The sequence below is a fragment of the Chanodichthys erythropterus genome, chromosome 15 (assembly GCF_024489055.1).
Source record: "Chanodichthys erythropterus isolate Z2021 chromosome 15, ASM2448905v1, whole genome shotgun sequence".
In the NCBI taxonomy this organism is placed as follows: Eukaryota; Metazoa; Chordata; class Actinopteri; order Cypriniformes; family Xenocyprididae; genus Chanodichthys; species Chanodichthys erythropterus.
Genome location: NC_090235.1, coordinates 6,006,656 through 6,032,678, shown reverse-complemented (window position 1 = coordinate 6,032,678; position 26,023 = coordinate 6,006,656). Strand labels below are relative to the sequence as shown.

The 26,023-nt window shown below is 38.4% G+C and overlaps 2 protein-coding genes and 1 long non-coding RNA gene across 3 annotated transcripts in view; 2 read left to right on the top strand and 1 right to left on the bottom strand.

The window, feature by feature from the left end:
* Positions 1-26,023, top strand: part of LOC137002148 (nuclear GTPase SLIP-GC-like) — a 47,744-nt gene that overhangs the window by 12,964 nt on the left and 8,757 nt on the right. Inside the window, exons 6-12 of the mRNA XM_067361655.1 lie at positions 1,623-1,801; positions 2,271-2,310; positions 21,322-21,405; positions 21,507-21,603; positions 21,804-21,940; positions 22,031-22,208; positions 22,301-22,460. Of these exons, the coding sequence (XP_067217756.1) occupies positions 1,623-1,801; positions 2,271-2,310; positions 21,322-21,405; positions 21,507-21,603; positions 21,804-21,940; positions 22,031-22,208; positions 22,301-22,460 (875 nt within the window). The remainder of the gene's footprint in view (positions 1-1,622; positions 1,802-2,270; positions 2,311-21,321; positions 21,406-21,506; positions 21,604-21,803; positions 21,941-22,030; positions 22,209-22,300; positions 22,461-26,023) is intronic.
* LOC137037956 (uncharacterized) lies at positions 4,659-7,510 on the bottom strand. The gene is made up of 4 exons (XR_010897329.1): positions 6,955-7,510; positions 5,798-5,902; positions 5,483-5,690; positions 4,659-5,234 (listed from the first exon to the last, which is right to left on the bottom strand). It is a non-coding gene; the product is annotated as an uncharacterized lncRNA (long non-coding RNA).
* LOC137037955 (coiled-coil domain-containing protein 106-like) lies at positions 7,760-13,600 on the top strand. Its single transcript, XM_067412406.1, has 5 exons — positions 7,760-7,827; positions 8,605-8,665; positions 8,903-9,046; positions 9,255-9,500; positions 12,875-13,600. The coding sequence occupies exons 2-5, from the start codon at positions 8,605-8,607 to the stop codon at positions 13,174-13,176; spliced, it is 753 nt and encodes a 250-aa protein (XP_067268507.1). The 5' UTR covers positions 7,760-7,827; the 3' UTR covers positions 13,177-13,600.

Genomic DNA, 26,023 nt, shown 5'->3' with positions numbered 1-26,023 from the left:
CAAACATCTTTTAACTACATACATTTTGCATTATGTGTCCACAAGTACTACCTGTAAACAGCTAGGCTTTAGAAACACTCACAATTCATGTAAATGTGTTAACTCTTGACTGAATGATTGAAAGTATGCCTTATTTGGACTTAATTTGATTCTTTCCCCCTTTCCTATATCCTGACTTGAATGAAATCTGTTTAAAATGTATTGTATCCCATTTAACAGCAATTAGGTTAAAATGGCAAGCTGCTAAAGCAGAGACAGACCGGGATGTGACACTTATGTTTTATTGGGGGCAGAGGAAGGCCCTCTTGAAACAGGACAATGTCTGATTGGCCAAGACTCCTCAGAGGTGTGACAAACAACTAAGTTTAAATGATCATATTGCAAGATAGTGAATGGAGAGAAGTTGGTTAGTAAACGAACTGGAGTTGGTTCTGTTCTGGTAAGAGAAACCATGACCAGAGTACCAAGAACAATGGAGTAACAAGAAGAACAGACCAGCCGCTCATTCAAGCCATCCAACCTTCACTCACTTTTCTTTTCTTTACTTAATTTTCCTTTACCGCTGAAAGTCTCGTGTCCTACGTTTCGCCGCAAAGTTCAACCAACGACTTTTGCCGCTTCAACTCCAGCGACAAAGAGACTTCCTTCATTGTTCCACACGGACCTGATCTGGACCAATCATCGACTTGGGAAACCCCTCTCTGCACGACGAGGGAAATTCACCTTTAAGTCAACGCAAGCAAGTACCTCCAGACCAAAACTGAACTGGTGCATAAATGAATGATTCATGGTTCGTTCTGGTCCTTATGCATTGATAGGAATTCGGTTAATCAGATCACTCTCTCTCTCTCTGTCTCTCTCTCTCTCTTTCAAAACTCTTTCTCTCTCATTTCCTTCTTACTGCAACGCGTATGAATGTGTGTGTGTGTGTATGTGCGTGCCTTTGTGTTAGATTAGTTTGTGTTAGAATAAATAAAATCTCTTGTAGATTTTAAAAGGAAAGTGTCTTGTATTATGTGCTTTATGATTTAATGTCTTAAACTGTGATCAAGTTACCGTGCTCTAATCAGTGTTTTCACGATTGTTGGATATTTATATCCGTTACAAGAGCTTATTACGGCTCGAGCAAATGAACGCTGGACGAATCAGTTGCTCGGTCGTAATCTAAACAACTCTTTATAATTCCCTAAATATTTCATTTGAGCTAATTTTACTTCCTAGGGTGTTTTCCCTACACCTTTAATTAATTTAATAAAAAAAAGAAAGAAAGAAAAAAGCACCCCAGAAAAAAGGGCACTTTCTCTCGAGGAAGAAAAAGGGCAGGTGCTCAAGCCCCTTTTTTGTCTATGTGTGCACATGCCTGGCTACAGTCATTCGTGAGGGGCTGCCGTGCTTTACTTCCGTTTTGTTGTTTTATTTCATTATTGTAGTTACACTGAACATTCAGTGTAACTTTTAATATTAATCTGTACATTTATAAAGTAATGCATTCCTTTAGTTGTTACATCAAAAAAGTATTCTGATTATGTAATGCATTACCCCTAACACTGTATATACATAAACACACAATCTATTATGCTACTAATAGCATGTCATCCAACTCACTATTTCCAATCTTGTAGAAACTGAGAGAGTGCTCTTTTGTGTGGATTGTAAGTGCTATTAATCGAGCAAGCACTGACAAAGACCCCTGGGGGATTTTAAAGCACTGCATTGAAGAACTGGGACCAGGAGGAGAATGCAAAAGCATCAACTTCATCTGTACAAAGACGGATGATATCAATCCAGCAGCCTATATAAGGTTAGAATTAGATTCTCTTTACCATTAAAGGTGCTGTAATTAATATCGGCAGATATCACTGAAGTAGGTATCAAAGATAAATCAACTTGTCTCTGTGAAAAAAATAAAACAACAACAAAAAAACTGGGCCATTTTTTAAGCCAATCGGGAAACATTTCAATCATTTTGCTTTTTACATTTGCTTTTGCAGGTTTTCTGACATGTTTTGGAGCAGGGCTGTCCAATCCTGCTCCTGGAGGGCCACTGTCCTGCAGGACAGTGGCCCTCCAGGACCAAGTTTGGACACCCCTGTTTTAGAGAATGGTTGAGGGTCTGGATGGTGGATTAATTCAGCCTGACAGGAATTTGCTAAAATCTCACAAACAGTACCCCTTTACATAACTTCTGCTTGTGACAGCTATTTTGGACAAAACAAAGATCAGAATTTCAAAACAAAAACACTTTGTGTCTTTTAAATTTTTCTTTTTAGATCTACTCGGCTTACTAGAGACCAGTTCTCAGGAGACAAGGTTTGGAAAATCTTGAACTGTAGTATATCATATGTTTCTCCTTTATGTAAGTCTTCCTTGGATTTTTGTACTGAAAGAACTGTTTATTTTTAGATTAGATAAAATAAGTAAACGCCCCGGGTTACTTCACTGTAACCCTGTTCCCTGAAAAGGCGGGAACGAGAAGCTGCGCTTTATACAGCGCTATGGGAACGTCTTTAGTCGTGACCAGCTGTGAATATATGTGTAAAACAACGTTAATTAAATTGACCTATATTTATAGCCTTGCGTGATGTCATTGGAATGCGTCGTGAGCGAGGCTATAATTAGATGTGCCACCTGTACATCAGCAGATATTTTGTCTGAAGAGCAGTCCAGGGACTTCTCAATGCGGCAATGAAGTGCAGCTTCTCGTTCCCGCCTTTTCAGGGAACAGGGTTACAGTGAAGTAACCCGGGGTGTTCCCTTTCAAAGGCTACACTCTAAGCTGCGCTTTATACAGCGCTATGGGAACGAGAATACCCACTCCGCCGCACTGTGTGTCCGGACCCCCTGGCTGTGAAGTGTGTCACAAAGCGTAGAGAGTCTCAGACACTAGCTTGCGATGTTGACTCAAGGACGCAAGAGCCCGGAGTAACATGAACATCCAAACTATAAAACTTTATGAATGTGTGCGGAGAGGACCAACCTGCCACATCACAAACATTTTGTAAGGGGGCACCCCCCGCCAAAGCTCTAGAAGAGGCAACCCCCCGGTGGAATGAGCCCTGATGCCTGTTGGCGAAGTTTGACCACGCGCCTCGTAGGCAAGGGCAATAGCATCTCTCACCCAAAGTGACATGGTCTGTTTCGTGGTGGCCGCACCCCTGCTATGGCCGCCATAACAAACAAATAGTTTGTTAAAGGGGGGTCTCAACCAGGCCCTCTAGGACTATTGCTAGTTCCCATGAAAGGATCCTGGTTCTAGAAGGAGGCTTAAGCTGCCTAGCTCCTCGAACGAAGCGAGAGAGCAGGGTATGCTTGCCCAAAGGCACCCCGTCAACCAGAGCGTGGCAAGCTGAAAGAGCGGCCACATAAACCCTGAGAGTGGCGGGGCATGTGCCTGTTGATAATTTCGGTAACACTTTATTTTGATGGTCCCTTTATAGATAGTCTGCTTACTATAAGTTACTTTACAAGTGCATATCTACTTATTCTCATCAGGATAGTATCTGTAGATTGTCTATTATGTGTTTTGTAACAAGCATTACACTGTATGTAACATGTATACAGCTATTAAACAGTCTGTCAGTAAAGTGTTACCAACGTGTTATCCATTTAGGTTGTAGATGTTCAACAGCATATTAACAGACATGCAACAAATCCTCAACAAGTTTTCAGTACTCTAAAGCAGTGGTTCCCAACCACATTCCTGGAGTACCCCCAACACTGCACATTTTGCATGTCTCCTTGATCAAGCACACCTGAATCAAGTCATCAATTCATTAGCAGAGACTCCAAGACCAGAAATGGGTGTGTCAGACAAAGGAGACATGGAAAATGTGCAGTGTTGGGGGTACTCCAGGAATGTGGTTGGGAACCACTGCTCTAAAGTACAACAAAGTAAGATCTTTTAAGTAGTCAGCATGTAGCTATTAACCAAAGTATCAACAGACTTTCACTAAACATTCAGTTGTCTATCAGTAGCAACACAAACATTTCAAATGAACTTTATGTATATATCAGGTTACTTACAATTGATATTTTGCTTTCGCAAGGATTTTCAGAAGCGCTCAACTAACAGTTTGTTGCATTTAAATTACATTTCAGTAGACTGTCATTTTACTTTGAGGTGAATTCATATATCCATCTGTTGCCATATTAGGCCCATCAAAATGAAGTGAAAATCTAGGAAATGCTGTCGAATGACTCTTACAAGAATTTTCAGGAGTGCTCCACTGACTGTTTGTTGCATGTAAGTTACATTTCAGTAGACTATCGTTTTACTTTCAGGTAAATTCATTTATCCATCTGTTGCCACATTTGGCCCATCAAAATGAAGTGAAAATCTAAGAAATGCTGTTGAATGACTCTATAGGCCAACATCAAAGACAACATGGCTACTAGTTGTCAGTGGATTTTCAGCAGACAGTCAATAGATAGTAAGTACAGACACCAATAAGTATTTGGTCTAAGATTAAGAAAATGACAGCACCACAGTACAAGTACATATCTGCCAAATGGGAAATAAATACCAGAGTCATTAGTTTGTCCAGCCAACTGCTTTTAATAAACTGCTGTAAAAAAAAAAAATAATTAAATAAAAAAAGGAGGCTGTGGACAACACAAAATGAAATTCTCTTTTTTTACTTTGATATATGTGTGCGCATCTGTGAGAAAGTTCCAAGAAAAAAACATGAAAATTTGATATTACCAACAACACTTTTTTATAGGGTTATAAACATGAATTAAAACAAAAAAAATAAAATAATAATAATAATAAAATAAAGTCAGTGATAGAACTGACTGATATCATGCAAAAGCCTTCCGAGAATCCCCTGTCTGTGTCTCCTGCCTAACCAATATGTCCATTCTATGTATATCAGATGTTTTTTGAGAGCCTTCTCTGACCGGTTTGCACGCAACCTCCACACTTCCCTTTTGAAGTTTGCCCATGCCCTTTCAATGTTTTGTGTATGCACCCCAGTCAATGGATTAACAAAATTAATGCTATGGTTCACTGTGTGGTGTTGGTATCCTCTCTCTGAAAGCGCTGAGTATGCACGCCACTCATCACTATGAATGATGCTGCCTCTTTTTACATGTTTCTCTATGATTGGTAAAAGGGTTGTCTTGTCCCTTTTGTCCACCAACCGCAATACTGGTTTTCGGGAAGGCAAAATCTCAACCATTCCGAATACCCAGCTTTTCCTTCTCCATGCACCTCCAAAACGGCCTCTGGCATACTGAAAAAACAGAAATTTATGTCAGACACTCCTGTTTTCTAAAAGTAAAAATCACTAGCCTTACAATAAATATTTTCATGCCAACTGATAGGCCTACTTCTAATCCAAATTTAAGTAGTTTTACAAGATTTATAGTATCTCAATTTCTTTTAATTTTTTATTTTATTAATAATGTAACAATATTGTGTCTTGTCTACACATCCACATGTAAAGATATATTAGATATGTTTTCTGAGGTCAAGGCTTACTTTTCGTCTGTGGCGAAACTTGCTTTCGTCAATGTGAACACATACATTGAGCCCACCAACTTTTTGTCCTCTTTTTTTCCTCAGCCTCCGCATACTTCTCACACATACACTTCGCAATTTCATGGACATCTTGGACAGAGTCGCACTACTATTTGAGATGTCATCTAGCATCATATCCACCTGTCGCATATGGAGACCCTGTGAAAATCTAAACACAATGCCATACAATATTGTTTTAAAAGGAGAGAAGCAAAAAATAAATGTGCAGACTTATGGATGAAAAGGCACTAGAGAACACAAAAAATAAAAACTTACCTGTGTATATACTTCATCCAACTAAAAAGGCTTGCATGGGAATGGGAAAAAATGGACTTAGTCCTAATGCTTTTTCTGTTTCGTCCACATGACTTCTTGCACTGCCTGCAAATGAGAAATATTCATCATATAAAATACATTCCTGTTGGCACTGCCTTAAAAAACAAACAAACAAACAAAAAAACCATCAACCTAGACTGATCTGGTTTAGTGGGGATATATATATATATATATATATATATATCAAAATAATCTAATTTTATTTATTTTGACTTGCGTTTGAGAAGCCCCGATTTATATCCATACAGATGTATATGGCAACTTGCAAATTCTAAAGACTACTACAGTGGGGCTTGATAACTACCTTGACATATTGTCATATGAGCTACAGACACAAGACTCATTTGTTAGTGAATTGGTTACACTGCATGTTATGGATTCATTGCACACGAAACATTTAACAACAACAATAAAATTAAAGATATAACTTTCAGAATTATTTAATTTACTCTGTTAAAGATTATTAAATTTTGTTTGAAGATTGTTAAATTTTGTTTGAATTCCCATTCATTGGTCTTCAAACTTTAACTCTTTAATATAATCATCATCCCACACTGTCTGGAATTATCTTGTTAAATTCTGAAATGATGTCTCTTAATTTGTTAATTTGTACGTAGGAAAAAAATATTTTAATCTTTCTCTAAAAAAAAAATAAAAAAATAAAAAAAATCTTTATTTTTTAACACAATGATAAAGATGTCAATCTTTTTATATCATATCAATATATATATATATATATATATATATATATATATATATATATATATATATATATATATATATAAATTATTTTTGGAAGATTATTTCTTCACAATTTGAAATGGAACCCAAATCTGAATGATTTCTGATAGGTACTGTGTTACTATAAGATGGTGAAACTTTGTAAAAGTAGCAAAGCAAAAATATTTGTTAAAGTCTAATAGTATATAAGTATCCATTAATGCTTATGTGAACGGAAACCTGTTTTCCTTTATTTTTTATTTATTTTTTCCCAGTTATAATCATCTAAATGGTACTTCTATTGATGCTATTTTCTCAACTTGTTTAACATGCCTTATATTTAAATATCCATATAAATGAATAAATCAGATACTTACCAGATGTATCCATCTTTACAAGAAGAGGTCACCATTTTCATGCGTTTCTTGCATCGCCTGCATTTCATTTTACCATGGAGTAATCTTTTTCTTTGCATCCACTTTATTAATTTCAGACGTGACTTTTTCGTTTCACTAACATAAACTTTCTCAATGAGTCCTCTTAATAAAGTGCTCATCTACACGGTGGATTAGCCTTAATGTCCAACTATTCTTTTTACTTCTTTTACCTTCTGTTTGATATCTTCCTTCCTACTCGAACTTCATAACCTGCAAATTCAAATGTTTTTTTAATGTTGAGCTCTAACTGCGCGATTTCAGTTTCCAATCAGGCGCGAACAGACAAATCCGGAAATGGGCGGGACTTGACGGCCCAGTTGTTTTGGCAACAATTATTATTTTAAATAAAATAATATACTCTATGCTATTTGTTTTTATAACGTTTAATTACTATTAAGTTGTAACTAAGTTTATTTGTTTTATTATTTAGTAGTTTTTTCTGTCCCGATTGCACCAGCGGCGTTGTCATAAGGTACCTGATACATATCTCAGCGCTGTCGTCACACAGTGTTTTCCGATTACTCAAACCAAGTTTATTTAATCATTTTTAAAGCTTACCGGGGCAGATTTTCATTTGTATTTCAGATATATTGTAATGATATGTTGTACTTTTTAAAAAATAAAAAAAATTATTATACGTTTTAGTGTTATAAGACAGACTCGAATAGAATATACGATTTTCGGAGCAGCCAAACGCCCTCTTGAGGAAGACTATGGTGCTTAAAAGTTTTGCCGCCCAGTGGATCTTCTTTAACGGCAGAAAGCAATTTTTGAACTCCCGCACGGTGTGATCGAACGCTCCAGAAAAAAAAGGTATTTTATTTAGCTTTTTATTTAAAGTTACTATGTCACTTGACAATGTTCAAAGTATTGTTTTAAGAAGTGAAAAGTGATTGGCTTTATTTGTTTATAAAAAAAACTTATAGTGTGATCCATTTAAATGTATCAGGCTATATTGTAGTCACTAGTAGTAAACTACATTTTTGTTATTTTCTTTTTAATGCCTAAAAGCTTTTGTATACAAGTATACCAGAAGTATAACAATGACAAAGTGGAAAAATTAAACATTGTCATTCAGGAAACTGGGCCTGTTGCACGAACTGCTTAGTCATCAAGTCATTTTTAAGTCACTTACATAAAAACTGGTCAAATCTATGACCAAAAACACAAACTAAGACTGATTACCCCTTGGGGAACTGGCTAACGTTAACTTGGCAATACATCTGATACTGTATTTGTTAATCTTTGTTAAAGTTAGTTGATAAAAATACAGCTGTTCATAGTTTGTTCATGTTACTTCACAGTGCATTAACTAATGTTAACAAATACAACTCTTGATTTTAATAAATTAACATTAAAAAATATTAATAAATGCTGTAGAAGTGCAGTTCATTATTAATTCATGTTAACTAATCTAGTTAACTAATGTTAATTAATGAACCTTATTGAAAAGTGTTACCAGACTGTCTTTGCAACTGGCCTATGGTCTTACCTTGAAAATTTTGCCACCCACTGAAATGATTTATGGTATGCATGCTTCTGCATGTAACATAATTTATTAATTAATTATTTTATTTATTTGATTATTAGATGTCACATTACAACACCCGCAAAAAACGCAACGCAGAAAATGTAGAGGATGAATGTGAAGGTAAGTCATTTGACAAATAATTATATAGCAGTTTTCTTACACCTAACTTCACACTGGTTTCTTTAGTTTATTTGTGCCCTTCAATATATAGGAAATCTGTTATGTCTTTATATATTTGTATGATCTGTTGCTTGTGTATAATAGTGCTGCTAACTCTGTATATAACTAAACTACATAAATGTGTAATCACTGTTTACAACAGTGAAAAGGGTCACAGTGTTTTTGTTGTTGTTTTAGCTCCAGTGAATACAATGAAGCCAATAAAGCAAGAAATACTGATGTGGCAGAACAAGGCAGAAGTATTACAAAATAAAGTGAATGAGTTGGAAGCCTTGAACAGCGAGCTTCGGCAGCAAGTTGTGGAGCTTTCAGCACAGCAAAGTAACAGCTCAACACATTAATTGTATAATCTATACATTATTATATACATAGAATATATTAGATTGTATAGATATATATTTTAGATGTGTAAAATGTATTTTGAGCACTGTTTCAGATAGTACACCAGAAATTCATTGTATGTATCATGAAAATGTATATTGCCTTTGTATTGATTTTGATGCAATATTTGTTATATTTCTTCATTCAGATCTGATTCCTAGTACTTCAGTGGCACATGGAGAAAGTGGTGCTGATGACCTAACTAGTGATGGGAACACATCAACTGATGTGGAGTCATCGGTCACAGAAGAATCATCTGATGATTCCTCTTCAAGTTCAAGTTCTGAAGAGACTCAAAGAAAAACAAAGAAAAGGAAAACCAAGAAAAACAAAAGCAAGAAACATAAGAAGAACAAGAAGAAGGGCAAGAATGAATATGACAAGATAAAACGAGGTAAACACAGTTGACTTTTTATGGTTGTTTTTCTGTTTAAATCATAGTGAATGATAAGCTACTTATTTATTTATTTAATTATTTGCAATGCAAATACTTATTCTTATAAATACGTATCCACATTTTGTATAGCACAGGAAGAGGCAGTTAGGTAGAGGTGTGGATTACTGCATATAAAACAGAATTTAAATACTTTTGCACATCTTCACACTTACAGGAACAGACCACACTCCACAGACACAAATGTGTTTATGAAAACGGAAACTTTATTCAACCTCATGTTGTATAATGTACACCGTTTTATCTTTGAAACACAAAAAAAAAAATTTTTTTAAAGAATATTACTGGATGCTGATTCCCATGCTTAATTCATTTACATTAGTCATGATATATTTGTGTGCGAAAAACTAATACAGTAAAAATTTTACAGTACGTGTATTTTCCTGGTACATATATAGTAATTATGTTGTACGTACAGGTAAAAGAGTGGTAACACAAGGTACTTACCTGACATGTATGTACATGGAAACTAATAAGAAACACTGCTGTACTTTCCATTGGTACAAACATGGTACATACTTTGTACATATAGACAAGTGTTGGGTAATAACAGGCACTTACTTATCGTGTCCGTATATGGTAACCAACAGACACATTACTGTACTTACTAATGGTATATACACAGTAACTATGTTGTACTTATGGACAAGTGTGGGTAATAACAGGCACTTATGTGTGTGGTAACTAGTAAGACCTATTACTGTACTTCCTAGTGGTATATACATGGTAACTATGTTGTACTTACAGACAAGTGTGAACACACATAACAGACACTTACTTACTGTGTGTGCATGTTAACAACAGTACAAAACAGAGGCTTACCAAATAGTGTTTTCTCACTGATGCCATTTAAAAAACAAAATTATCAAGAAATAAAGTAATTGTTTTGCTGCACTATGTATGTATTTATGTTGTGTTTTATGAACTGTTAATGCTAAATTGCTCTCCACAACAGTGCATCTTATTTTACAGTCCTTACTAGTTAATATGCTTAAGCTTATTATTACAAAGGTTAAAGAGCTGGTCATTCCTATGTAATGTTTATGTACAAGGGTGTACTTTATTTTATGGTCCTATTTCCATGTACTTACTATGATCGTACTAGTGAATATACCAGTTAGTTAACGTGTAAGTTACACCTGTGGCCGGTTGCATAAACTTAGCCTCTATGTTAAGACTATGACTTAAGATCTAGTTTGACCAACTAGCAGTTAATTAGGGCTAATCAGTCTTACTTTTCTGATTAGACTGATCTACCTTTTTATGTAACTGACTTTACAAAGTTAGTACCAGTCTTGAAGAAAAAAATAGATGACTTTAGTTTTAAGACTAGTCTAAGCAGTTTAAACTGGCCACTGGTAAGAGCCGGTAATTCCTATGTAATGTTTATGTACAAGTATGCACTTTATTTTATAGTCCTAATTCCATGTACTTAGTATCAACTTACTAGTGAATATACCAGTTAGTTAATGTGCGTGTGTGTGTGTGTGTGTGTCTATATGTACAAAGTAATTACCATGTATGTACCATTGGAAAGTACAGCAGTGTTTCTTATTAGTAGTGAATATACCAGTTAGTTAATGTGCGTGTGTGTGTGTGTGTGTGTCTATATGTACAAAGTAATTACCATGTATGTACCATTGGAAAGTACAGCAGTGTTTCTTATTAGTTTCCATGTACATACATGTCAGGTAAGTACCTTGTGTTACCACTCTTTTACCTGTATGTACAACATAATTACTATATATGTACCAGGAAAACACACATACTGTAAAATAAAGTGCTACCACCATTTCAAACAAACAAAATAGCAAATGACAAACAATATTTGTAACAAACTATAAAATAAGAGTTCACTCATTCAATCTTTATATAATTTATAGATGTGATTTATATAATTTATATGAGCTGTGTCATAAAGCTACAATTTCAAAACTAACACAATCTCCAAATGTGTGATTATTTGTAAGTCTTAGCTTTCTATTGATATATTACTATGCTGGCCGTCATAAAATCCTGTTTTGAGAAAATGGGTTCTAAGGATTCCAAACAATTTTTGACATAATTTGACACAATTGAGTGATTTATGCAAACATGCATTAACATTAAAAAAGTAAAAAAACTATATATAGTAGGGGTGCAACGGTTCAGATTACTCGCGGTTCGGTTTGTATCACGGTTTTAGGCTCATGGTTTCGGTACGGTTCGGTATGTCAAATAAAAATAAAGAAAATTAGTACAAATAATTAAACAGCACAATTAAACACAGTAAAGCAAAGATAAAAATAAATAAAGTTTTTTCTGGTTTTTCATGTATCCAGTTTTAAGGTACAGAAATTGAATAAAGTAGCTAATAAAATGTAAAACAACATTGCATGTAATCTTCACTGTATAAATTGAATAAAGATCAATCATTATTAATTATTAAGTTACTATTCCGTCATGGGCAATGAGTGATTTCCTTGTCTTTTGTTGTTTGATTAACATTAAAAACACATTCAGAGAGCAAGAATGCAAGGGCTGCTGTCTCTTTAAGACATAATACATGGATCTGTACACTGAAACTGAACACATGCGTTCTTTCTCGAGTGTAGAAAAAAAGAAGAAGGAGACCTCAATATTTGGTTGAGTGCACAAATCTTCTCACAGCACGCACACTCTTTCGCGACTTGCACTTGAATGTTTAAATTGGCAAGGCTTAAATGAGTTTGGTTTAAACGCAGATAGCAACGTGTGCTGTTCAGGTCTCACCTGCACTCGCGCGCTATCAACACCTGGGTGATGATAAATGATGTAAATTACTGGTCATATAAAGCATAGCCTACGGCATCCTAAATGTGTATGCGTCATCACGTGCAGATGAACTGTGGTGCAAGTGTGTGCCGAACCGAGTGTGCAGAACGGTATGGTTCGATTTTTTTTACCGAGAACCGTTTCACCCCTAATATATAGGGCACAACAGGGCTAAAGGCCCCCCGGGGTGAAAGGCTCCCTAGATTTTATTTTTTCTTTAAACCACTAGATGGCGCAAAAACTTTCCGCAGTACTTTCTAAAACATCCACTTTTCAAGATGTTTACTTTTTAACTTGATCTGGAAAAATAAACCAAACAAAAGTAAGAAAATATCCTTGTGAAATTATTTGAAGGTGGGTTAAATGTGTTAAATTCTTTTGAACTAAATTTTAAAAATCACTGGCCTTAAAACCTAATACAACCAAAGAAACATATGGCCTCATATTATTTAAAATAAACTGGTTGGGGAGTATCTCTGCCATTGAGGTAGTCACTTTTGTTTGTTTAAATTGTTTTTCAGCTAATAATGTTCGTGATGTCATACGTCGATACAAAAGGCTTTTGAAGCTTACGAAACGTGGAGCCACCATGACCAAAGCCTTCAGAAAAGAGGGTGTCTCTCGGAATGCAGTGGCCCAGCTCGCCCCTATCGCAGAGCTGTACTTTGCAGACAGGGTGCAGTTCAACAGCATCAGCTTCACACCAGGGAAGCTAGCCGAGTTTGCGGAGAGATGCCGAGAACACATTGTGGGAGATGTTAAAAAAAAAGTGTTATCGATGAAAATTAAAGGTTCACTTTTGCCTTTTTGTCTGAATAAGTGATAAGTTTGTTTGCTATGTTTGCTCTTCGCTAAGAGGATGTTTGCATTGTTTATATTTCTAACTGTCATTTGCTACAGTGTTTGAACTGAGGGGAACATTTTATTGTTACAGAAAGGTTTTTTTTTGGTGAATCTAGGAAAAACAGACTACTTTTTTTCCCCATGTTTACTTTTTCTGTGGTCTGTTAATTTAATGCTGTCCACTTTATTTATTTATTTTTATTTTATTTTTTTACAGCAGTTCATTAAAAGCAGTTGGCTGGACAAACTAATGACTCTGGTATTTATTTCCCATTTGGCAGATATGTACTTGTACTGTGGTGCTGTCATTTTCTTAATCTTAGACCAAATACTTATTGGTGTCTGTACTTACTATCTATTGACTGTCTGCTGAAAATCCACTGACAACTAGTAGCCATGTTGTCTTTGATGTTGGCCTATAGAGTCATTCAACAGCATTTCTTAGATTTTCACTTCATTTTGATGGGCCAAATGTGGCAACAGATGGATAAATGAATTTACCTGAAAGTAAAATGATAGTCTACTGAAATGTAACTTACATGCAACAAACAGTCAGTGGAGCACTCCTGAAAATTCTTGTAAGAGTCATTCGACAGCATTTCCTAGATTTTCACTTCATTTTGATGGGCCTAATATGGCAACAGATGGATATATGAATTCACCTCAAAGTAAAATGACAGTCTACTGAAATGTAATTTAAATGCAACAAACTGTTAGTTGAGCGCTTCTGAAAATCCTTGCGAAAGAAAAATATCAATTGTAAGTAACCTGATATATACATAAAGTTCATTTGAAATGTTTGTGTTGCTACTGATAGACAACTGAATGTTTAGTGAAAGTCTGTTGATACTTTGGTTAATAGCTACATGCTGACTACTTAAAAGATCTTACTTTGTTGTACTTTAGAGTACTGAAAACTTGTTGAGGATTTGTTGCATGTCTGTTAATATGCTGTTGAACATCTACAACCTAAATGGATAACACGTTGGTAACACTTTACTGACAGACTGTTTAATAGCTGTATACATGTTACATACAGTGTAATGCTTGTTACAAAACACATAATAGACAATCTACAGATACTATCCTGATGAGAGTAAGTAGATATGCACTTGTAAAGTAACTTATAGTAAGCAGACTATCTATAGACTATCTATAAAGGGACCATCAAAATAAAGTGTTACCATAATTTCTCCTGCAGAAAAACCAGAACTGTAGCAATTTGGCAATTTACTGGATCTGCATTGTGTGCAGTACACCATCTTCAGACACCCCATTTGTTGGCATAACTCTATCTAGGGGAGGGAGCCCTAGCATTAAATGGTCTCAAAAACATCAGGTGAAAGCCCTGTGTCCCTCAGTTGGTTCCCCTCAGGGGCCAAACATGAAGGTTTCACATCTCCATCAGGGGATGAAATAATGTCCCCTGCACCCAAGACAAAAGGTCTCTCTTCTTCGGTATCGCCAACGGCGAGCCGTTGAGAAGAGATATTATCTCCGAGAACCATATTCCATTCAGCCAACGCGGCGCTATCAGAAAGAGGCAAGTCCCTTGTTGGCAAAATCTGGCTAGAAACTCCTGGGAGCACAGAAACAGGAGGAAACGCATACAGGCACATTCTGGGCCACATATGCGCATCACATCCAGACCCAGGGGAAGCTGGGGACTTTCAGTGAAATAGATTGGACATTGCGCTGCCTGTTGGGGCGAAGAGGTCCATCTGTTTCATAAAATCTTACCAGATTTGTTTGACTACCTTGGGTGGAGTTTTCTACTCCCCTGTCAGTATAATCTGTCTGGACAGATATCTGGGAATATAAATCGCCTTGAGGGACAGGAAGTTGTCCTGAGCCTAGAGCAGAAAGCGCTGCACTAGCATGTCTAGACGTCGCAAACGCAGGCCACCCTGGCGATTCATATTAGAGGCTACCGCAGTAATGTCCACCCGCACTAGGACATGGTAACCCCTTAACTGGTGGAGGAAGTACTTCAGGGCCAGAAATACAGCCATCAATTCGAGGCAATTGATGTGCCAATCGAGATGATGACCTCACCATATCCCTTTGGACTGGACGGCCACTTAAGGCCGCTCCCCAGCCCATACAGGAAGCGTCTGTTGTTGGCATCTTGCAACATCAACGCATATAGAGTGGGACCCAAGGTGAAGAACCGGGGTCTGAGCCACATAGAAAGGGAACGAAGCCGCAACGCGTAACCCTTACCATAAACATGGATTTTAGAAAGTGCACGAAGCATTAGCGCTTGACTTACCATAAACATGGATTTTAGAAAGGGCACGAAGCACTCAGCTCGTGCCCTCGCCCTTATTTGCCGTGGGGAATTGCTTAGACAAAACCTCTCGGCTCTGAGCCACAACTGAAACGTCTCATATGCAAGAGGCCCATAGGAATCACAGAGGACGCTGATGCCATGAGACCTAACATTTCTTGATACTGTAGAACAGTGCAATCTTGGCCTAGCCTGACATTGTTCAGGGTGGTTAGAAAGGACTCGACTCGAGCGGGAGACAATTGTGCCCACATCGTGGTCGAATACCATACGACCCCTAAATATGTCATTCTCTGGGTAGGACAGAACACTTTCTTTTTGTTTAGTCTCAACCCCAGAGAAACTAGATGGACTAGTACGACATCTGTTGTAACGCCATCGTTTGTGACTGTGCTAGTATTAGTCAGTCGTTCGTGTAATTCAAAATGTGAATGGAGCCAGTGCTGCATCCATGCATTTTGTGTATGTGCGGCGGGGTAATAAGGCTAGGCCGAATGGAAGAACCCGAAAGCGAACCTCAGGAACATCCTGTGTTGTAGCAATATTTCTATGTGAAAATATGCATCCTTGAGATTGATCGTGACGAACCAATCATGATGTTGGATTGTGACACGATCATCTTTATGGTTAACAACTTGAACTTTAGAGCTTTGACTAAATGGTTTAAGCCTCAAAGATCTAAGATTGGATGCAGCCCTCATCCTTAGGGAACTAAGAAGTATCTGCTGTAGTACCTGACTCTCTCTCTAGAGAGGGAAACATGCTTTATGGCCCCTTTCTTCAGAAGAGATTGCAGTTCTTATGACAGTAAAGTCACTTGCCCCGGCTTCACGGTAGTGGAGATCACGCCATTGAAACGCGGAGGATGATGAATAAATTGGATTCTGTATCCCTTTTCTACTGTCTTTAGAACCCACGCAGAAATCCCTGGCAGTAGTTTCCACGCTGCCAAGTTCTCTAAAATGGGCACTAATTTAGATACTTCCCTTTGAGAGGATGTTAAATAATCCGTGTCCTGATGTGTTACAGAAATCAACGGAACACCTAACATTTCACTGAAAACCGCTGCCCCCCGAAGCACCAAAGGTGGCGGGGAAGGAGAGTTTATGTGAAGATATTGAGAAGGGGCGGGTAATAGATATTATGAGGCTACTGAACGTGACAAGCTGGTCCCCAGATTTACGAGGGGAAGCACAACTCGCCACAGCCTGCTTTTGAGCCTTCTTAGCAGGTCAGCCTGGTCCACCTACAACACTGCCATAGTGTGCAGCAGTACCAGTCTGACACACTGATCAAAACGCCTTCCCACCAGTATGGATTATTATGCATAGCTTGGTGGGGAGTGCTGTGTCTTTAAGTGACTATGAGCTCCAGAGAAGAGATAGCTCGCAAGCGTCTCTTCAAACTGGAGCATCATTGTATAAATCACATGCCCTTGCACCCACAATAGTCAAATAAGTTGACATTGAAGGCACAAGAAAAATAAGGTTTTCCCCATGAACGAGTTAACGCCATGGAGGACCTATTTTTTTTGCTTATATATGCATATTATATACATTATATAAATATATACATGTATATTATAAGGCCATTCCACATATTAATTTCCTCAGAATTAAATGCAGCCAATTACCAGACAAGTAAACACGGTCTGAATGAAAGGCTGTGCTTAAATCTTCATAGATCAGTCTGATATGCCTGTAACACAGCCATTGTGTACAGTGCAGTACCAGCTTGACTCGCTGTGAAACGCCTCTGATGATGCGGCCCCAGGGGAGAGATGGCATGCAAGCGTCAGTTTTAAAAAATGAGCCGAATTAAAAAAATAATATACATACTCATTATTGCATCAATTTTTGTTCTGTCCAAGGCCTCCTTTGTTTCCCCAGGGCTTGCTTTTTTTAGACTTGCCACCTAAGAAAGCAACATAAGTTAACAGTTTAGAACAAAATCAAAACTCACTCCACTCTTATCTAACTACTCAACCATAAATTACATTTTTCAACTTAATTCTTGGACAGCCTGCTTCAGTAAAATGATAATGTAAATAGTACAACTCAAATTATTTATAAATCATCATATTTTAATGTAAATGTGTGTACATATATCTGTAAATATGCCAGAATAACTATAATAGGACAGTTTCAAGTTCAATCTACATAATTACCAAAAAATAATAATAATTGTACAGACACATGCACACACTATGACCAATTACATACCTCTGAGATTGCGCTTTAGCAAAAGTGTCAAAATACTCCAAGAAGAAGCATCCATGCCATAGCAGTGAGGCTGTTTGCATGACCACAACACAAATTCCTGAGCCGGGTGAATTTCAAGCTGTGAGGAAAGGCAAACATGAATCAATATTAAAGTTACGTGAATAAATAGAAGATTGCTTTAACAAAAAGTGTTTAGGGGGCCTGATACAATTTAGCTTTGCATCACATATTTTCTATACTATTACTACTATTATTAATAAATAATAATAATTAAACTTAACAAGATATGAAGTTAAATATCCGCTTCCGCAAGAACAACTTCCTTATTCTTAAAAAGCTTGGCCTGCATTTTCTTTTGCTCGGAAGTTTTGGACTGGACTGATGTTGAGTCCTTGTTGGTTTTTCTAGGGTGGACTGTCTCTGTGGGAAAAAGGGGAAAACAAAATGTAGAATCTAAAGTTACAACTAGGGTTATGATATTTTTAAACACCCCTGGTTACACAGACAAGGCTTAAGCTAGTCCTAGACTAAAATGTATGTTTGAGCTGCTTTAACTGAAAGAAACTTACTAATATATCTTAAATCATGTCTAAGCCATTGTTCTGTCTCAAGATGCACACAAGTAACGTTAATGTTTTTTTTTTCTAGTATACGTTTATATTGAACTAAGGCCTAATCCTGCTTTAGGCATGTCTGTGAAACACAATGTAGTTAACAGTCATCCACTTTTATTTCTCCACTACATGTGTCTGACAGCTAAAATATTACTTTTTAAACATATTATTCTCACATAAACATTTAAAGATCATAGAATAATGCACTTCATTGTAATAATCTACTCGTACTTAATGTTAGCTGTTAAATATGAACATATAACGCACACAATTATGCAGTAATAGAGCAATTTAAAAACCTAATAGTTAAACACGGTTAATTTCTGCTCATTTAACCGATCTGTAGCCTACTAGCTGCGCTAACGTTACCAGTAGCTTAGTAAATCAATGGCTCATGCAGTTTAACGATCATTTAAAATGTATTCTCCGTTCAATATCAATGTGTGAATTATAATAAAAAAATCAGAAATTACCTGCAACTTTATGCGCCATTGCCTCGTACAAATGCCATCTGCCTTGAGGTTTTTCTTCAGTCCACCTCTCCACTCGGTTAAATATACAGATCTGTCATAAGTTTTTCATTCCATTTCTTGTTTCCACTCGACAAGCGCAAACATTTTCATCCGTTGGTCTCGATCCTGAATGCGCGTAATTTGGCGGTATTTTGATTACGTTTGAATTTGGGCGCGCGCAATGACGTAACTGCGCACCATTCTAAATGCAAAGCCTGAAATGCAGACTGAAAGTGTTTCTAACATTTTTGTTTGTTTCTTTGTTTGTTTTTGGGTCAAATCTAAACGCTTTATTCAATAGTAAGCATTAAGCATACTATTTTCATTATGTAACTCTTGGTTAAGTCACAGTAATGCCAAATAACAACAATAAAAAGTTATTTAAACCATACAAAATCAGTAATTTAATTAAAATTATTTGAAGATGGGTTAGATTATTTTCATTGCATTTGTTTTTTTTTACAACAGTTTTTATGAGCTAGTTAAGATAAGGTAAAATAAATAATGTAAAATATATCAAGTTTTTAAAATATTGTGCTAATTCTAAATGGGAGAGAAATTTAAATGAAATGTGGATTGTGTATAGACTTGTTAAAAGTTCAGTCTGTTCAAATAATGAAAACATAAGGAATTAGTAAGGAAAACAAGCATGTAAAATGTTTTTATGTATGTTGTGTAAATAAATTGGCATATATAAATTAAACATATCTGTGACATATAAGGTCATAACATATAATATTATATAAACTAAACAAAAATCATATAGATAGTATAAATATATGTCAATATATTTATTTAATATGGACATTTTATATATGTTATAAACATATATTGTCATAGATAAATTAAACATATATCTGTGACATATATGGTCATAACATATAATATTAAATAAACAAAAATCATATAGATAGTATAAATATATGTCAATATATTTATTTAATATGGACATTTTTTATATGTTATAAACATATATATTGGCATATATAAATTAAACATATATATGTGACATATATTGTCATAACATAATATTATATAAACAAAAATAATATACATGGTATTAATATATGTCAATATATTTATTTAATATGAAATTTTTATATATGTTATAAACATATATCAACATATATCTAGAGATATGTATATATGTGATAGCAATATATTGTCATATATTTTGCATATATGACAATGTCACTTGCGATATAGGGACATATATGTCATATATTACATTTCCGTATGGGTGAGGCAAAAACGCGTGCCTTTGCACCCGCGATAGTCGATCGGATCGACGTCACGGGTACAAACACATTTATATTAGAAATGTTTGGGGTATGCTTGTGTTTCACTGCATGAATGACCGCCCAGAGCAGTTCTGTTTCACTTTATCATCACGGGAGGAACGCTCAGAGACGGACACACTCATTCCATTCCAATGGAAAACACTTAATTGTCCTCTGCCCGAGCCGAAGAAGCGCCGGAGCACGCTTCGGTCTCGGTAAAGGACATCGCGATCCGGAGTGAGAGTGAGAGCAATAAAGTATGAACCCGTGTCTCGCTCCTCAGCCAGATCGCCACGAGACCCCCACGATCACATTGTGGTTGCTGCCCCTTTGAAATAAGCAAAGCGAACGCGAAGCACTTTAACTGTGAACATTCACAATGCTCGCACTCACCCTGTTACAACGCAAGGGCAGCGTGCTCTTCCCCAAACAAACAAAACAATATTGGTGTGTGTCTGATTCGGAGATGGACCGCGAACACGGAGACACACACCGTTTGCTTTGTTCAGCGATGACTTTCTCTCAAATATAATATATATAATATATGTGTGTTCACTTTTCACTTGTCAGACAGAGTTGAAAAAGGAACAAAGGGAGAGAAAGTTCTGCGCACTGCCTGTCAAATCTAACTCCTAACAAGGTAATGAAGGAAGGAAAGAATTTGAGCAGAGCTGCTTCACACACACACACACACACACACACACACACACACACACACACACACACACACACACACACACACACACACACACACACACTTCACAGTATGGTCTCTGAAGACAAATTACCTGCTGATGATGTACAGGTGGCACATCTAATTATAGCCTCGCTCACGACGCATTCCAATGACGTCACGCAAGGCTATAAATATAGGTCAATTTCATTGACGTTGTTTTACACATATATTCACAGCTGGTCACGACTAAAGATGTTCCCATAGCGCTGTATAAAGTGAAGCTTAGAGTGTAGCCTTTGAAAGGGAACTGCCATTTCATAGTCCACAAAATAACTTAAAATATCCTGGAGTGTAATAAGTGTTCCAGCTCTGAGCTGACTTGATGTAAAAAGTTTCAAGCTGCTTTTACATACAGCTAGTTTGAGTACATTGAGTACTGAATGTATAATCAACAAATGAATTAAATTTCACACCGGTATTATATTATTATACATTACATTAATATATTGATGTTTTTATCATTCTTATAAGGATCAGAAAAAAGTGTGCATACTTCATAGAAATGAACATGCCAAGACAAAAGTCAAAGAAAAGTTTGAAAATTCTGAAATCAAGGTATTTTCTTCAATCTTACCATTTTTAATAATTTCTGGTAATAATAATACAAATATACATGCAATATTTTTATTATTATAATTATTTATTTTTATTTTTAGAAAAGATTCAGCACTGATGGTAATTTTCTTAATGTCTTCACTGTAAGTTCCAATGCCTTCTTCGACCACAATTTAAATCTGGAACCTAGTGAAACAGGTAAACTAAACTATACTGTTGACCAAACTACAACATTATTTATTATTCCAACATTATTTATTACTCCTATATATATATATATATAAAAAAAAAAAAAAATCATACATGAGCTAAATGCCAAGTTGTTGTGTACTCACAACATCTAAAATTATTTTACAAGCAATTCAGTCAAAGGACTGACCAAAATCACACTCTTCTAGAAATCCCAAAGCTGCAGGATGATCTGAGGATTCTTAACAAGAACATTAACAGAGAACTGACCAGAGATTATGTCAGTGAAGCAAAGGGAGTTTTGTCTTTGATCCAAAGTGTCCAGCTGGATACAGACAAGAAAATGGTATGAGTCTGAATTGCTGATATTTCACATGCATGTCTGCTGCCAATATACATTATCCTGTAATTCACTGCTGTTGTGTGGATGTTTCAGGTTGAGACAAAAGTCAAAGTCTACACGGAATTAGAGAAGAACCTAATGAAGGCACTGAAGGAATTGGACAGTCGTTTTGACACCATTTATAGTGATCTGGAGCAGTGTCTCTCAAAGGGAGTGGAAGAATCAGTGCAATTATGTGTTGATTCCACAAAAGCAATGATATCCCCTGTAAGTGATTTTAATGTTGTGCAAAATGAATCACCATTGTCTTGCCCTTTTAATGGCATTGGTATTTATGTTTTGGTCAGAATATAGATAAAAGAGGATTCCATAAAATCCTTCAAGCTTTGTGCAAGAACGGCGGATGCTACTGGTCGAAAAATTGGGATGTAATCCTAGATCTGAACAAGCAACTGGCCAAACACATGCATGAATATATTAATGAATATTTCAATCTGATTTTTCCCGTAAGTTCTGTTTTATTATTCCATTTAACCTGTTAACTGTCACCCCCCATTTTGAGCTAAGATGTGAAAATTCTGAATGTTTGTTAGTCATGAATACTTTGGAATATCTAAGGTTGCTTTCTCAACAGATTATTGGAGAAGTGAAGAGTATTGTTTTTCCTGAATATCATTACAATTGCAAATGTGATATTGATTTATTCAACAGTTCAATGAACAAGAAGTTAACATTGAGTGAGTTTTAAACACAACCAGGGCTTGACATTAACTTTTTTGCTCACCAGCCAATGTGGCTAGTGGTTTTCCAAAGTTACTCAGCATTTTCACTGGCCACAATTTTGCTGTTGGGAAATTACATTTTATATGATTAAAGTTGACTTTGGCTTAAATTACTTGATTTTGAGTCATTTTACTTGATTTACAAGATTTAAAACCCTTTCAAACTTACAAATGCAGATTGACCACCCAAATCAATACTAAACATTGTATATATCAGGTAAGTACAGTTCCCATTCAGTCGGTCACGTTCGACGTACGTCGGACAGACCGACGAATAGGAATCTCGCTAGAGAGGCCAATCTACTTCGAGTGTAACTAAAACGAGCCAATGCACATTGGCATGCAATCATATGCATCAGCTGCTCGCCTCGCAGCGCGGGTATATAATGAGCAGCAGGTGCGTTGCATCTTCAGCTTTTCGCTTCGGAGCCGAACGGTGTTTGTTCCTGTTCTCTGCAAGCGAGTGTCTGCTAGAAGACAAGTCAAGCTTTTTGGTTGAACTTCTCTTTTTTTCCGAGTGCGGGCGAACAGCACAGCAGCGGGGTCGAAGTCCTCTCTTTTTCTGTTTTTGTTTCGTTTGCCGTTTTTGAGCAAATAGCTGTTTGACAGCGTCAGAAGGCTGTTCTCACGGCCGGTACGGTGCGCTTTTGAGCGCTGAAAAGCCGTTTTTACGGCTGGTAAGAGTGAGCGCCTTCAAAGAGAGAGAGAGAAAGCACACGACAGGCTGCACACAATCCCTGTCTGTGTTGCGGCGGCCGTTCCCCTGCGTGCTTCAGCACTTTTAAAAGAGTAAAGTCCCTGAAAGAGCTTACACAAGTAGATTCGCGTCTTTTTAAAGATGACATCCTACTTGTGTTTCTGGATGCGGTCGTTCCTGTCCTCACTGACGGCCATGATCACTGTTTCACATGTCTGGGCGCGTGCTGAAACGATGTTCGTGGGTGTTTCATGTTTTCATATGAGAACATGATCACGTCGACACGCCGGTCGTGACTCTTCTTTCTCCGGGAAGCTTGAGTCCCCTCTGTTGTTGGCCAGCTGCCGCTTGTGTGTAAAAGCACAGCCGCGGGTCTGCCCGACACTCTGGGAGACCGTGGAGATCAACGAGAGCAAACCTCTCGCTCCTCTGTGTGTCGTGTGCCATCGAGCTGCCGGGCTGCAGCGCGCGTTGTCATGGCAACCCAGCGCTCGCTCGGCACTCTAGATGCGCGGTTCCCTTGCATAATCTCCATTGTAGCGCCCTCTCTGGTGCACCAGAAGAGGTCTACTTTGCTGATATGGCTTGGGTGACATGAGGTTGAGGGGTTCCTTCGGGGAACCAACCCCCTAGGGCCACTCCCTCTCTAGCGCATTGCAAGCTGTGCAGTTTCTGGATTGGATTGCTGGTCCTTCTCATAGGGGAACCTAGCATTTCATTCAGAGCTCCAGCTGAGGGACAGACGTCGATTGCAGCATCGGAGAGAGTGCTTTTATGCTCTGGAAATGAGGGTGACGCTGCCCACTGTAATGGTGTGTGCTTATGCTGACTCAGATTCAGAGTTTACAGCCATGCTTTCCTGGGTCTTCCAGATGTGCATGGAAAACTTGGCAGTATGGGGGTATATTGGTGCCATAAATATGGAATGCCAAAATCTGCATAAGTTTTTCCTCTCTCACTACCCTCTTGGATGGGGTGGCTGTACACAGACCACACCCACCCTGCATGTGAGGCCAAGGCACTCTTTTTGCATGAGGGTAGTTCTGTGCTGGGGTTGAGCTGCGCTTGTTGACTAACCGTGGTCAAAGTCACGGCGCAGGCCCTCAGCCAGACGATGTCCACCTCAGTGGTCCAGAAGTGCCCCCTGGCTTACCTTGTGAGGTGCGAGAGGTTGTCAAGCTAAATGCTTTCTCAATGCTCCCATCTTACGAGGTGGCCTTTTCGGTGACACTGTCGAGGACTGAGCCCAGCGGTTCTCCTCAGCTAGTAGCGGATCGGGGAGCTTCCCATGACAAACCATTGAGTTCCTCTTGGGCCGCCCCTCAGTCTGCTCGTCGCCGAGGGTGTCGTCCCCTGCAAGAAACTCTGGCCCAGCAGGCTCTGCTGTGTCCATTGCGGGGAGATGACGCCTCCCGTCTCTGTAGCTGTTTAAGTGGTTGGTGAGAATCACCCCTGAGACGGGCGACCCAGAGATGGGTGGGGCTGCTCTTCCACCCCTGGAGGAGGGCCGGGTGGTAAATCCTTTTATTGGGTTTGTTTCTGTTCTGCCACTGACCCAAGAGGCAGCGGTACCCAAATTTAAAAGAGCAGTTCCTCCATTTCCAGGTCTGAAGAGGGTTGGAGAGCAGTGGGAGGAGAAAAACCTCACCACTCTCATCCCCCTCTTCTGTCGCCAGCGGACAGCAGTGAGCAGCGGGCAGCCAAAGCCTCGACTGCTCCCTCTGTCCATCTGTGGAACCAGGTAAGTGTTGCCTAGCACACTGTGACGCCGCTTCGGGCCGCCTCAAAAAGAGAGCCCCCCGAGCCGCGTCCCTGTGTTCCACCTCGCTGCCCTGCTGCGGGTACGCCGCTGGTCCCTTTGGTCCCGCTTGTACGGTCTCTGCGAGCCTGGTTAGCGCTCCCCAGTCCGTCTCGCTGGCTCCTTCGGACCATCAGGCTCGGCTATGCGATTCAGTTCGCCCGGCATCCCCCCAAGTTCAGGGACGTCCTCTTCACTACAGTGAAAGATGTCGTTGCCCCTGTCTTGCATGCGGAGATCGCAGTCCTACTGGCGGAGGACGCGATAGAGCCGGTCCCTCCAGCCGATTTGAGGTCGGGGTTCTACAGCCCCTACTTCATTGTACCCAAGAAAAGCGTCGGGTTACGACCGATCTTGGACCTGCGAGTTTTGAATCGGAGCCTCCACAAGCTACCGTTCAAAATGCTCACACAGAAACGCATTTTCGAGTGCATCCGTCCCCGAGATTGGTTTGCAGCGATCGACCTGAAGGACGTGTACTTCCACGTTTCGATTCTTCCGCGACACAGGCCATTCCTGAGATTTGCGTTCGAAGGTCGAGCATATCAGTACAGAGTCCTACCCTTCGGGCTGGCCCTGTCTCCCCGCGTCTTCACGAAAGTCGTGGAGGGAACCCTCGTTCCCATGAGAGAACAGGGTGTTCGCATTCTCAACTATCTAGACGACTGGCTCATTCTAGCACAGTCTCGGGATCGGTTGTGCGAACACAGGGACTTGGTGCTCAGTCACCTCAGCCAGTTGGGTCTTCAGGTCAACTGGGAAAAGAGCAAACTCTCCCCTGTGCAGAGGATCTCTTTTCTCGGTATGGA

Excerpts from the sequence above, each read along its gene's own strand:
- LOC137037955 (XM_067412406.1), top strand. The coding sequence starts at position 8,605 with ATGTCACATTACAACACCCGCAAAAAACGCAACGCAGAAAATGTAGAG. Across the intron at positions 9,047-9,254 it reads GGAGCTTTCAGCACAGCAAA|ATCTGATTCCTAGTACTTCA; the intron begins GTAACAGCTCAA and ends TTCTTCATTCAG. Across the intron at positions 9,501-12,874 it reads ATATGACAAGATAAAACGAG|CTAATAATGTTCGTGATGTC; the intron begins GTAAACACAGTT and ends ATTGTTTTTCAG.